The sequence below is a fragment of the Muscardinus avellanarius genome (genome assembly GCF_963383645.1).
Source record: "Muscardinus avellanarius genome assembly, chromosome: 6".
Taxonomy (NCBI): Eukaryota; Metazoa; Chordata; class Mammalia; order Rodentia; family Gliridae; genus Muscardinus; species Muscardinus avellanarius.
Window position 1 is genome coordinate 5,561,958 of NC_137791.1, and position 12,060 is coordinate 5,574,017.

Consider the following 12,060-nt stretch of genomic DNA (forward strand, 5'->3'; position numbering starts at 1 on the left):
TAGAATGCCCCTGGGTTCCATCCCCAGTACTGCCAAAAAAACAAACTGCTTTGAGCCAGGTGTGGTGGTGCATGCCAATAGTCCCAGTATTTGAGAAGCTGAGGCAGGAGGATCACACAGGTTCGAGGCCAGCCTCAGCAATTTAGTGAGATCCTGTTTCAAAATTAAAAAAAAAAAAAAATAGTAAAAAGGGCTGGGTGTGTATCTTGGAGGTAGAATACCCCTGGGTTCAATCCTAGTACCCTCTCCCCACAAAGCAATATATTGTGTATGTATTTCAGAGTATTTATCTGATAGTTTTTTTTTATTCTAAACTTTAGGAAAAAAGATTTTTGACCACTTACTAGAAGGGAAGGATTAATTTTATGAAAAGAAATTGCTGGGCGTGGTGGTGCACGCTTGTAATCCCCATGCTTGGGAGGCTGAGACAGTAGGATCGCGCAGGTTCGAAGCCAGCCTCACTGGCTTAAGAGACCCTGTTTCCAGGTAAAAGTATAAAATAGGTCTGGGAGTGTAGCCCAGAGGTAAAAGGGCTTCCAGGAACCCCAGTACCACCAAAAATTAAAAAAAAAATTCTCCTTTCTTTCTCTCTTCTTCTCTTCTTTCTTTCCTTCTTTCTTCCTTCCTTCCTTCCTTCCTTCCTTCCTTCCTTCCTTCCTTCCTTTCTTTCTTTTTTGTCATACTGGGGATAGAACCCAAGGGCATTCTACCCCTGAGCTACACTCCCAGCCCTATATTTTATTCTTTATTTTGAAACAGGGTCTCAATTGAAACAGGGTCTCATAAAGGGCCTCACTAAGTAGCTGAGGCTGTCTGCGAACCACATCCTCCTGTTTCAGCCTCCAAATGCTGGGATTACAAGTGTGCGCTGCCATGCCTGGTTCAAGAAATACTTTTATTATGGGATTTATTATGGTCTGATAAATTCAGATCCCCCAAATCTTGAAATCTGTGTTTTCATTGACATCGTTTAAAAAACTTTTATGTTGTTCTCATTACATATCTTTACCCTAAGATAAAATCATTACGATCTTCTTCATATGAGTGATACAGTAAGCTATTTTTGAGTTGTAACTGATTTTATTTGCTGGAGTATTTTTATTTAATTAATTAATTACTTAATTACTTAATTTATTTATTGGTGGTCCTGGGGGTGGAACCCAGGGGCCCTCTACCTCTGGGCTACACTCCCAGACCTATTTTATATTTTATTTGGAGACAGGGTCTCTCAAGCCAGCTGAGGCTGGCTTCGAACCTGCGCGATCCTCCTGTCTCAGCCTCCCAAGCACAGGGATTACAAGCATGTGCCACCACGCCCGGCTTGGAGTATTTTACTTTTATTAGAGCATTTATTTCAAGATCAACAATAACAAAAAACCAACAGATAGTAGTAAAAAGCGTTTAAGTCAGTACCATTTAGTTTCATTTAGTTAGAACATTTCGTTCTGACATTTAGGTAAGAATACATTTTTTTTTTCAGTACTGGGGATGGAACCCAGGAGCATTCAACCTCCAAGCTACACCCCCAGCCCTGTTTGCTCTTCTTTATTTTGAAACAGGTTCTCACTAAGTTGCGGAGGGCCTCCACAGGCAATCGGTGCAGGCCTGGGCCTGGCTCTCCCAGCTGTCGAGTTACTCAGTAATAAAGGGAACAGCACAGACTGCTTTGCGCGCTCGGTTGTTGCTATTTCAGCACAAGTCTCTCCCTCGTCCAACAGCAGCCGCCACGCTTCCCCGTCGCCCGCCGCAGCGCTGCTGGGAAGTTGCAGGCGTGCGCCACAGCCCTTCCCCAGGTCCCAGCACCCTTCTCACGAACTGCTGAAGGAAAACGGCTTTACCCAGCACGGGTATCACAAGTACCACCGAAGGTGTCTAAATGGTGAGATTCTTGTCCCTTCCTCAGCTAGAGGTTAAAACTAGAATAGCAAGGGGTGCACACTTATAATCCAAGTTCTCTGGAGGCTGAGGCAGGTTCAAGGACAGCTCGGCAAGTAGGGAGACCCTCATAAACCTAGCAAGACCCAGCCTTCGGGAGGCTGAGACCGGAGGATCGCGGTTCGCGGACAGCCTCAGCTACTTAGTGAGGCCCTCTGCAACTCAGTGAGACCCGGTTTCAAAATAAAGAATAAAAAACAGGGCAGTGGGTGTAGCTCTGAGGTCAAATACCCCTGGGTTCCATCCCCAGTACCACACACACAAAAAAAGTGGTGTGTGTGTGTGTGTGTGTGTGTGTGTGTGTGTGTGTGCGTGTGTGTGTGTGTGTGTGTGTGGTACTAGGGGTGGAACCCATGGGCTTTTCTACCTCCGGGCTACCTATTTTATTTTATTTTATTTTATTTTTATTTTTATTTATTTTGGTGGTACTGGGGTTCCTGGAAGCCCTTCTACCTCCGGGCTACACCCCCAGACCTATTTTTACATTTTTGTTTGGAAACAGGGTCTCCTAAGCCAGCGCGCGCGGCTGGCTTCGAACCTGCGCGATCCTCCTGTCTCCGCCTCCCAAGCGCGGGGATTACAAGCGTGCGCCACCACGCCCGGCCGGGCTACCTATTTTATACTCTACTTAGAAACAGGGTCTCACTAAGTTGCCGAGAGCCTCACTAAGTAGCTGAGGCTGGCTTCGAACCTGCGGGATTCTCCTGTCTCAGCCTCCCAAGCACTGGGATTACAAGCGTGCGCCACCAAGCCCGGCTCAGAAATGTTTTAATATTAAAATTTTTTTTTCAGAGAGAAAACGCTTGGGAATTGGACAGTCCCAAGAAATGAATACCCTCTTTCGTTTCTGGTCCTTTTTCCTCAGAGATCACTTCAATAAAAAGATGTATGAGGAGTTCAGGCAGCTTGCTTGGGAAGACGCAGAAGAAAACTACAGGTCACGCGCTCTCGGATATCTTTACACGCGGACAGAGGTTTTCAGAAATGATCTTGAAGCTGAGGGTGGTTCGAAGCCAGCCTCAGCTGCTTAGTGAGGCTCTCGGCAACTTAGTGAGACCCTGTTTCCAAACAAAATATAAAATAGATCTGGGAGGTAGAAGGTGGTAGAAGGCCCCTGCGTTCCATCCCCAGTAGTGCACGTGCGCACACGCACACAGAATTTAACAAATTAATTAATAAAAATTAAATAAAGAGCCGAGCGTGGTGGCGCACGCTTGTAATCACAGTACTTGGGAGGCTGAGACAGGAGGATCGCACAGGTTCGAAGCCAGCCTCAGTTACTTAGTGAGGCTCTCGGCAACCTAGTGAGACCCTGTTTCCAAATAAAATATAAAAAAGGTCTGGGAGTATAGCCCAGAGGTAGAAAGCCTCTGGGTTCCACCCCCAGTACCACCACCACCAAAAAAAAAAAAAAAATTAAATAAAGAAATGATTTTGAAAACAAGTCCTGAAGCAACTTGACTCTGAACCGTGAAGAGTCCAGCAGGCCGGGAGGCCGGGCTCTGTTCACTCCCTCTCCCCGCTCAGGGAATGACCCCAAAACTCCGGAGCGTCAGACCCCAAGCCTTCACTAGCTCACAGCGTCTAAGGGTGGAGACTCTAGAAGCCTTGGCCAGGCTGCGAGGGTCCTGCAGGATTCTTTACAGGGCTGACAACAGAGGCCTCAGTCCCTGGCCACAGCAGCCTCCCGTGGCGTAATGGGCAACACTGTGGTTTCACCCAGAGAGCGTGACCTAAGAAAGGACAGCCCGGCGTGGGGCGCACGCTCGTCATCCCAGCATTCGGGAGGCTGAGACGGGAGGCTCGAGGCCAGCCTCAGCTATTTAGTGAGGCCCTTTGCAACTTAGCAAGACCCTGTTTCCAAATAAGGAATAAAATATAGGGCTGGGGGTGTAGCCTAGAGGTAGAATGCCCCTGGGTTCCATCCCCAGCACTGCCCCCCCAAAAAAAAATCTGCATGCTCAAACACATTTTTTGTTTAGAATTATTTGTGCCATTTTTACTTATCTTAATGCTACTAAGAGATGTTTGTGTTATTGTAGCAGAAACCTTATTTTAAAAACCTTTTGCTTTCTTTTCTATAGGTATGGATTAGAGTGTCTGTTCAGGTTTTATAGTTATGGACTGGAAAAAAAATTCAGACAAGAAATTTTTAAGGATTTCCAAGAAGAAACCAAAAAAGACTACGAATCTGGTAAAAACAAAAACCCAAAAGCCAATTTATTGTGTTTAGAAACTGTAAACTTGAATTTGCCAATAAATAGAAAAGAGCCAGGCGTGGTGACGCACGCTTTAATCCCAGTGCTTGGGAGGCTGAGACCAGAGGATCGCAGTTCGCGGACAGCCTCAGCTACTTAGCGAGGCCCTCCGCAACTCAATGAGACCCTTTTAACAATAAAGAATAAAAAATAGGACTGGAGGTGCAGCTCGGAGGTAGAATGCCCCTGGCTTCCATCCCCAGTACCACACAGAAAAAAAAAAAAAGCATTTATTTTATAGTATATTCTTCTCTGTTATTAGGTCAGCTCTATGGGCTAGAAAAGTTTTGGGCCTATTTGAAATATTCTCGGTCTCTGACACGATCTATTGACCCAAAGCTTCAGAGATACCTGTGCAGCTTCAAGACCTTAGAAGACTTCCGCACGGATGTGAGTCCGAAATTCTTTCCGTACTTTCTTATCATACTCTTTCATTTTGATCTCTCATCGCTGAATTTGCTTTCATTTTAAAATTTCGGTCTTTTAAATTTTATTCTGAACATTTAACTTTTCTGTTTTGAAATCAAACTTAGAAGCAAGAACAAAAGAATAGGCCAGAGCCGGGCGTGGTGGGCACACTTGTCATCCCCGCGCTTGGGAGGCGGAGACGGGAGGATCGCGCAGGTTCGGAGCCAGCCGTGCTGGCGTAAGAGACCCTGTTTCCAAATAAAATATAAAATAGGTCTGGGAGTGTAGTCCGGAGGTAGAAGGGCTTCCAGGAACCCCCAAAATAAAGAAAGAAAGAAAGAAAGAAAAATTTAAAAAGTCAGAAAATGACCATGTACTGTCCTCACTCACACTGCCCAGATGTGAACATTTATGTAACACCACTGCAGCGGTCCGTTCACTGTAATTTTGACATGCCATTGTCAGTAAAGACTTCCTACGTTCTCGCTAACACTGAAACCTTCTCTCTCCTCCCCCCTTCCTTCCTTGTACAAGGAGTTGAACCCAGGGCCTCACACCTGCCAGGCAGATGGGCTACATCCCCAGCCCATTTTCACAGTGTGTGTGTGGTGCTGGGGTTTAAACCCAGGGCATGCCACCTCAGAGCTACACCTCAGGCCTGTGCTATTTATCATTTTGAAACAGAGTCTTCTAAGTTGCTGAGACTGGCCTCGAACCTACGATCCTCCCGTCTCAGCCTCCCGAGCACTGGGATTGCAGGGTGTCACTGCACTTGCTCCCGTTTTATTTCTAATCTTGAAACAGTCTTCCTAGTGCCGAGGCCAGTTTTGAACCTACGATCCTCCTGTCTCAGACTCCCAAGTACGAGGATTACAGGTGTGCGCTACCATGCCTGTCCACTTTTTACTTTTTAATGTATTTTTATCTATATAATTTTTTTGGCACTGAGAATTAAACCTAGAGGCATTATTCTACCTCCAAACTACACCCCAGCTCCATCTTTTATTTCTTTATTTGAAAACAGGGTCTCACTAGGTTTTTGAGCGCTGGCTTTGAACCCGCGATTCTCCTGTCTCAGCCTCCCAAATACTGGTATTATAAGCATGTGCCACCATGCCTGGCTTCCATTTAACTTTTGTAGCATGCTGATGTGAATTTAGGATCTCTTCCTCTCTCTCCTTTCTTCCTTCCTTCCTTCCTTCCTTCCTTCCTTCCTTCCTTTCCCTCTCTCTTTTTTTCTTGTACTAGGGATTGAACCCAGGGCATTCTACCTCTGAGCTATGTCTGCAGCCTTATTTTATTTTTATTTTGAAACAGGGTCTTGCTAGGTTGATGAGAGTCTCACTACTTTTAGAGGCTGTCCTCAAACCTCTTACCCTCCTGTCACAGCCTCCCAAGTACTGGGATCACAAGTACATGCCCCCATGCCTGGCTTGGGGTTTCTTGATAATAAAATCAAGACAATAATGTTATGTTCATATGTGCAGGCAGGAGAGAGGACTTTAATCCGTTTGATATCAAGAGGCAAAGGAAAACTTTAAAACCTAGGCGTAGTGGTGCACACCTGTAATCCCTATATTTGGGAGGCTGAGACAGGAGGACCGTAGATTTGAGGAGGGCCTCAGCCAGTCATGAGACTCTCATTAACCTAGTGAGACCCTGTTTTTTTCTTTTTTTTCTTTCTTTTTTTTTTTTTGGCAGAACTGGGGCTGTATCCCAGGGCATTCTACCTCAGAGCTACATCCTCAGCCCTATTTTTGATTCTTTATTTTGAAACAGGGTCCCACTGAGTTGCAGAGGACCTCACTGAGTAGCTGAGGCTGGTCGTGAACCTCGATCCTTCTGTCTCAGCCTCTTGAAAGCTGGGATTTCTCGAAAGCGTATGCCACCATGCCCAGCTACCCTGTTTTTTTCTTTTCTTTTTGTTTTTTGTTTTTGCAGTAGTGAGAATAGAACCCAGGGGCATTCTACCTCCGAGCCCCACCCCCAGCCCTATTTTCTATTCTTTGTTCTGAAACAGGGTCTCACTGAGTTGCAGAGGGCCTCGCTAAGTAGCTGAGGCTGTCCTTGAACTGCGATCCTCCGGTCTCAGCTTCCCCGGTGCTGGGATTACAAGCCTGCACCACCACACCTGGCTTGAGACACTGTTTCAAAATAAAAATAAAATAGGGCTGGGATTTAGAGGTAGAATTCCCCTGGACATCTACCAGCAACACACACACACACACACACACACACACACACACACACACGCACGCACGCACAAGCACTGCAAAAGGAAAATGTAGGAAAGAAAGATGGTTGAAGGCTTGATAAAGAAGGCTGTGTCCTGCCTAGTCTAGCCATTTCTTCTATGTTTGTGTATGTGGTTATGGAGTGAGAGGAATGGATTAGAGGTGGCCTGTCACGGGAATTAAGAGCTGTTACTCTAGAGTGGCCTAATTCTGACAGAGAGAGAGAGAGAGAGAGAGAGAGAGAGAGAGAGAGAGAGAGAGAGAGACAGACAGACAGACAGAGAAGGAGAGGTAGAGAGAGATCTTTGCTCTATAATCGTGGCCCTCGCCCTGTGTCAATGTAAGACAATCAGACCCTCTCTGTTAAATGCAAGATAAGACTGGACAAGATTCCTGTCTCAACTCACCTCCAGATAGAAATGTTAGCCTATCTCGTGTAGTTTGGGGCTCCCAAGTCTCTGCAGCTGAGCAGGCCTGTGACCCCTTTTAAATACAGCGAGGGTTCCCTGTCCACCCTTCCTGCTCGCAGCCTGAGTGGATTTGGAGACTGGAACGCAGAGCTGTCACAGTACTGGCTCATCTACTCAGAGGAGTCTTGGTTCAAACTCCAGAGTTGCTGAAGGTTATCTGACTTCTCTCCCCGCCTGCTCGTCCTCACCGCTCCATTGTTTGAACCTTCTAACACTAGGATCGGAGTTTATAAGCCTAGGATTGGAGTTCAGTGTTGAGGAGGGGACTAGAATTACAGACGGAGGCTGATTAATGCTTCATAGTTGATGGAAGTTGACTCAGGAAGAAAAAGCGTCTTGCAGAAACATTTTCTGGGAGGCGAGGGACCAGCCTGTGCTGATCCCCAACGATGCAGCTCAGGCCCAAAGAAGAGACCATGAGTGGACACTGGGAGGTTGGCCTACTCAGGGAGGACATTTAAGTTGCTGTTACGTTTTCATGATGCTAACAGAACATCCCCCTCCATCCCCCCATGGGCCAAGTCTGGCTTTAATTTTTTTGTGTGTATGTGCGGTACTGGGGATGGAGCCCAGGGGCCTCCTACCTCCAAGCTACACCCTAGCCCTATTTTTTATTCTTTATTTTGAAACAGGGTCTCACTAGGTTGCAGAGGGCCTCACTAAACAGCTGAGGCTGGCCACGAACCTGCGATCCTCCTGTCTCAGCCTCCCAGGTATCGTGCCCGCCACGCCCGGCTCTGGCCTTACATCTGGAAGGAGGAAAAGTAATCAAATTGTCTTTCATGATTTGCAGCCCCCTATTTGTGAGGTATTTGGAAGAAAAAGACATTCATCTGCCTCTGGCGAGGAGCACAGTCATCGCTTTCCACCTGATTCTTCCCCAGCGCCTGCCAGCGCTGAGAAGCCTGCGTCTGCCAGTCCGCCTGGGGGCCCGGGCAACCCTTCCAGAAGGCTCACGGGCCGGGCAGCCCGCGGCTGCCCACGGGGGAGCAGCGCCCCCCGGCCCGTTGCCAGGGGCGGGAGGCCCGCGGAGTAGGTGACCCTGGGAGTTGCGCCCTGGAAACCAGCGATGACATCGGGATTGCTTTGGGAGAAGTCTTCTGTTTCACTGTGATAATCAGAAAAGAGAAAAACGGAGTAGTAGCATTTTTTTCTAGCAAGATAAATCCTAAATAGGTTTCCCCCTGACCTTCCGAACGAGGATAGTGTGGGTGACCTGTGATAGCCTCCAGGAGAGCGTTTTGGTCTCAGAATTTCTATAAAGCCGCTGTTGATAAGGAGAGCCTTCCTTAGGTCCATTAAAAACAACACAAAGAATGCTTAGCATTTTAGCTCAAAATTCTTAAAGATGTTGTATGTGGTGTTCATCTCTTCCAGAGAGCTCTTAAAGAAGCCAGCGACCCCATTTTTATTTGAACTGATAAAAAACAGAAGGTCACATATATTTATATATTTTTTTAATTCAGAAAAAGAGTAGAAAATACACATATTTACTATTATTTTAGCCTCATAGTTTAAAGGAAATGTTTTATTTTAAGGCAAAGTAGGAATACATAATATAGCAGGATTGCAGTCACTGCAGTGCGGGTGCTGCCGATCGTTGGTAGCAGGTTTGCTTCCTCCCCTTAGTCCGGCCTCATGGTCCTCAGTTTGTTGTGTTGGCGTGACGTTTTCTGAAGTGGTGTAAGCCCGATGCACACCAGGAGAGGCTTCCTTTTGTGATTCTATGGAAAACTGCACAGGGATTAGTTGGAATATTGTCCTAAATAAATTAAATCTCTGTTTGAATGCATCTGCTGTTTGTACATCTATTAGTGGGAATTTCACAACCAGGAGGATTATCATTAATTTAAAGGGAGTATTTAGTTTTTTTTTCTTTTTGTTTCAGTTTTTTTGTTTTGTTATTTTTTGGTGATACTGGGGATGGAACCTTTCTACCTCCGGACTACACTCCCAGACCTATTTTTTATATTTTATTTGGAAACAAGGTCTCCTAAGCCAGTGCGGCTGGCTTTGAACCTGCGCGATCCTCCTGTCTCCGCCTCCCAAGTGCGGGGATTACAAGCGTGCACCACCACGCTGGGCAATTTATCATATTTTGATGATAAAACCAAACGTGTACATTGAGAACTTTAGAAAAGCATAAAGAAGAAAATAAAGTGCCTTTTTTAAAAAAGAAAAAACCAAAATTGGTATCATGCTCTACATACAGAGTTATAACCTACATTTTTAACTTATTGGGGTTGAGATTCATCAGTACCAAAACAAAAATAAAAACAATAACTTTCTTTGTTAAACTGAGAAGCAAAAAGTATTATTATAATCAAATTACTGATAGATATAGGGGGTAAAGGGGATTAAAGCAGGGACATCCTACCTCCAAACTACACCCCAGCCTTTACATCCTCTAATTTGAACCTCACTAAGTCGTGGAGGGCCTCACTAAGCTGCCTGTGAGCTTGTGATCCTCCTGGCTCAGCCTCCCAAGTACAGGGATTACATGTGTGCGCCACCACACCTGACTCTAGATTGTACATTTTTTTCCCCCAGTTCTGGGGATGGAACCCAGGGGCATTCCACCTCCAAAGTATATTCCCAGCCCTACCTTTATTTTTTATTCCTCCTCCTCCTCCTCCTCCTCCTCCTCCTCCTCCTCCTCCTCCTCCTCCTCCTCCACCTCCTCCTCCTCCTCCTCCTCCTCATTATTATTGTGTGTGTGGTACTGGGGATGGAACCCAGGGATATTCTACCTCCGAGCTCCACCCCCAGCCCATTTTTTATTCTTTATTTTGAAACAGGGTCTCACTGAGTTGCAAAGGGCCTCACTAAGTTCTCAGCCTCCCGAGCACTGGGATTACAAGCGTGAGCCGCCACGCCCGGCTACCTTCAACTGCTTTTATGAAACATTTTTATTTGATTCTTGCATAGGAGACCGGTTCAACAGGATAACCCCTAATTTTCTGACCACTAGATGGCAGAATAGAACAAGTCAGCTCTATGGATTTTGGACGGCATTTGCGTTCTGAGCAGGAAAGCAGCGACCGTTTTGTTGACCTCTTGCTCCATCTAGTGGTCGGATCGCAGAATAATATAAAAGACTCGAGTTCCTTGACTAGTAGGCCTCGTCTCAGTCCTTCTTAGGCACGTCCTAATTGTTAGTAAATTAGCACTCGTTATTTGGCGCTTAGTGAATGAATGCAGCGACAGACAGCCATAGACTGGTGTGCGGTGAGCGGCGCACACGCCCTGCTTTGGTCCTTCTTCTCCTCTCACTTCAAAGCCTGTGATGAACTCGCCGGGGTGTAGACAAGCACGCAGGTTATCACTCTAGCTGTTGAGCCGTCTGGCTGACCTAGGCCACGCAGCAGGTTGGCGAACCGACCCCTCCTGGAACACGAGAAACCCAGCGAAAAGATGCTCCATCCCTGGACAGATGGCCGCGCAGCCGGCTGAGCGGCTGAGTGAGGATTTGAGCCCCACGACTCTGGCCCGGAGCCTGAGCTCATTTTTTTATTTTTTATTTTTTTTTATTTTTGGTCGTACTGGGGGTGGAACCCAGGGGCTTTTCTACCTCCAGGCTATACTCCCAGACCTATTTTATACTTTATTTGGAAACATGATCTCACTAAGTTGCTGACAGCCTCACCTAGTAGCCGAGGCTGCCTTTGAACCTGTGTGGTCCTCCTGTCTCAGCCTCCCAAGTGCTGGGATTACAAGGGTGTGCCACCACGCCTGGCTCAAGCCCAAGCACTTTGTTTTGGTCAGATTTCTTTATCTTTTTGGTGCTGGGAATTAGACCCAGGGCCTCCGAGCAAGGCAAGCACTCTACCACTGAGCTATACGCCCAGGCCCTGGATTGTTCTTTAACAGTGAGAAATACAGAAACACAGCCGGGCGTGGTGGCGCACGCTTGTAATCCTTGCGCCTGGTAGGTTGAGACAGGAGGATCGCGCAGGTTCGAAGCCAGCCTCAGCTACTTAGTGAGGCTCTCAGCAACTTAAGTGAGACCCTGTTTCCAAATAAAATATAAAATATGTCTGGGGTATATAGCCTGGAGGTAGAATGCTCCTGGGTTCCACCCCCAGTACCACAAAAAAAAAAAAAAAAAAAAAAAGAAATCCAGGGACACGTGGACACTGACTCTAAAACTTAACTTCAGCTGGGCATAGCGGCGCACGGTTGTAATCCCAGTACTTAGGAGGCTAAGGCAGGAGGATCGTGGTTTGTGGCCAGCCTTAGCTACTTAGTGAGGCCCTCTGCAACTTACTGAGACCCTGTCTCAAAATAAAGAGTAAAAGATAGGGCTGGGGGTATAAGTCAGAGGTAGAATGCCCTTGGGTTCCATTGCCAATACCACAAAACAAACAAACAAACAAACAACAAAAAACTCACAACTTAACTTTAGTGATTTTTTTTTTTTTTTGCAGTACTGGGAATGGAACCCAGGAGCGTTCTACATCTGACTTATATCCCCAACCCTATTTTTTATTCTTTATTTTGAAACAGGGTCTCACTGAATTGCAAAGGGCCTCACTAAGTAGCTGAGGCTGTCCGCGAGCCACGATCTTCCTCTCAGCCTCCCAATGCTGGGATTACAAATGTGCGCCTTTGGCAGTGCCATCTGCAACAGACCCCTGTTGCTTTAGACTTTTTCTTTTGCAGTACTGGAATTGAACCCAGGGGCGTTCTACCTCTGGACGTCACCCCCACCCCTGTTTTAATTTTTATTTTGAGACAGGGTTTCCCTAGGCTGCT

The 12,060-nt window shown here is 46.5% G+C and overlaps 1 protein-coding gene across 1 annotated transcript in view; it reads left to right on the plus strand.

The window, feature by feature from the left end:
* The window catches only part of LARP1B (La ribonucleoprotein 1B), a gene marked incomplete at its 3' end in the record, with an annotated part of 43,515 nt that extends 35,174 nt beyond the window's left edge, over positions 1–8,341 (plus strand). The window contains 5 exon segments of the mRNA XM_080697146.1: positions 1,719–1,879; positions 2,728–2,872; positions 4,020–4,129; positions 4,456–4,583; positions 8,099–8,341. Coding sequence (XP_080553272.1) covers positions 1,719–1,879; positions 2,728–2,872; positions 4,020–4,129; positions 4,456–4,583; positions 8,099–8,341 — 787 coding nt within the window.
* Positions 8,342–12,060: the final 3,719 nt, after the last annotated feature.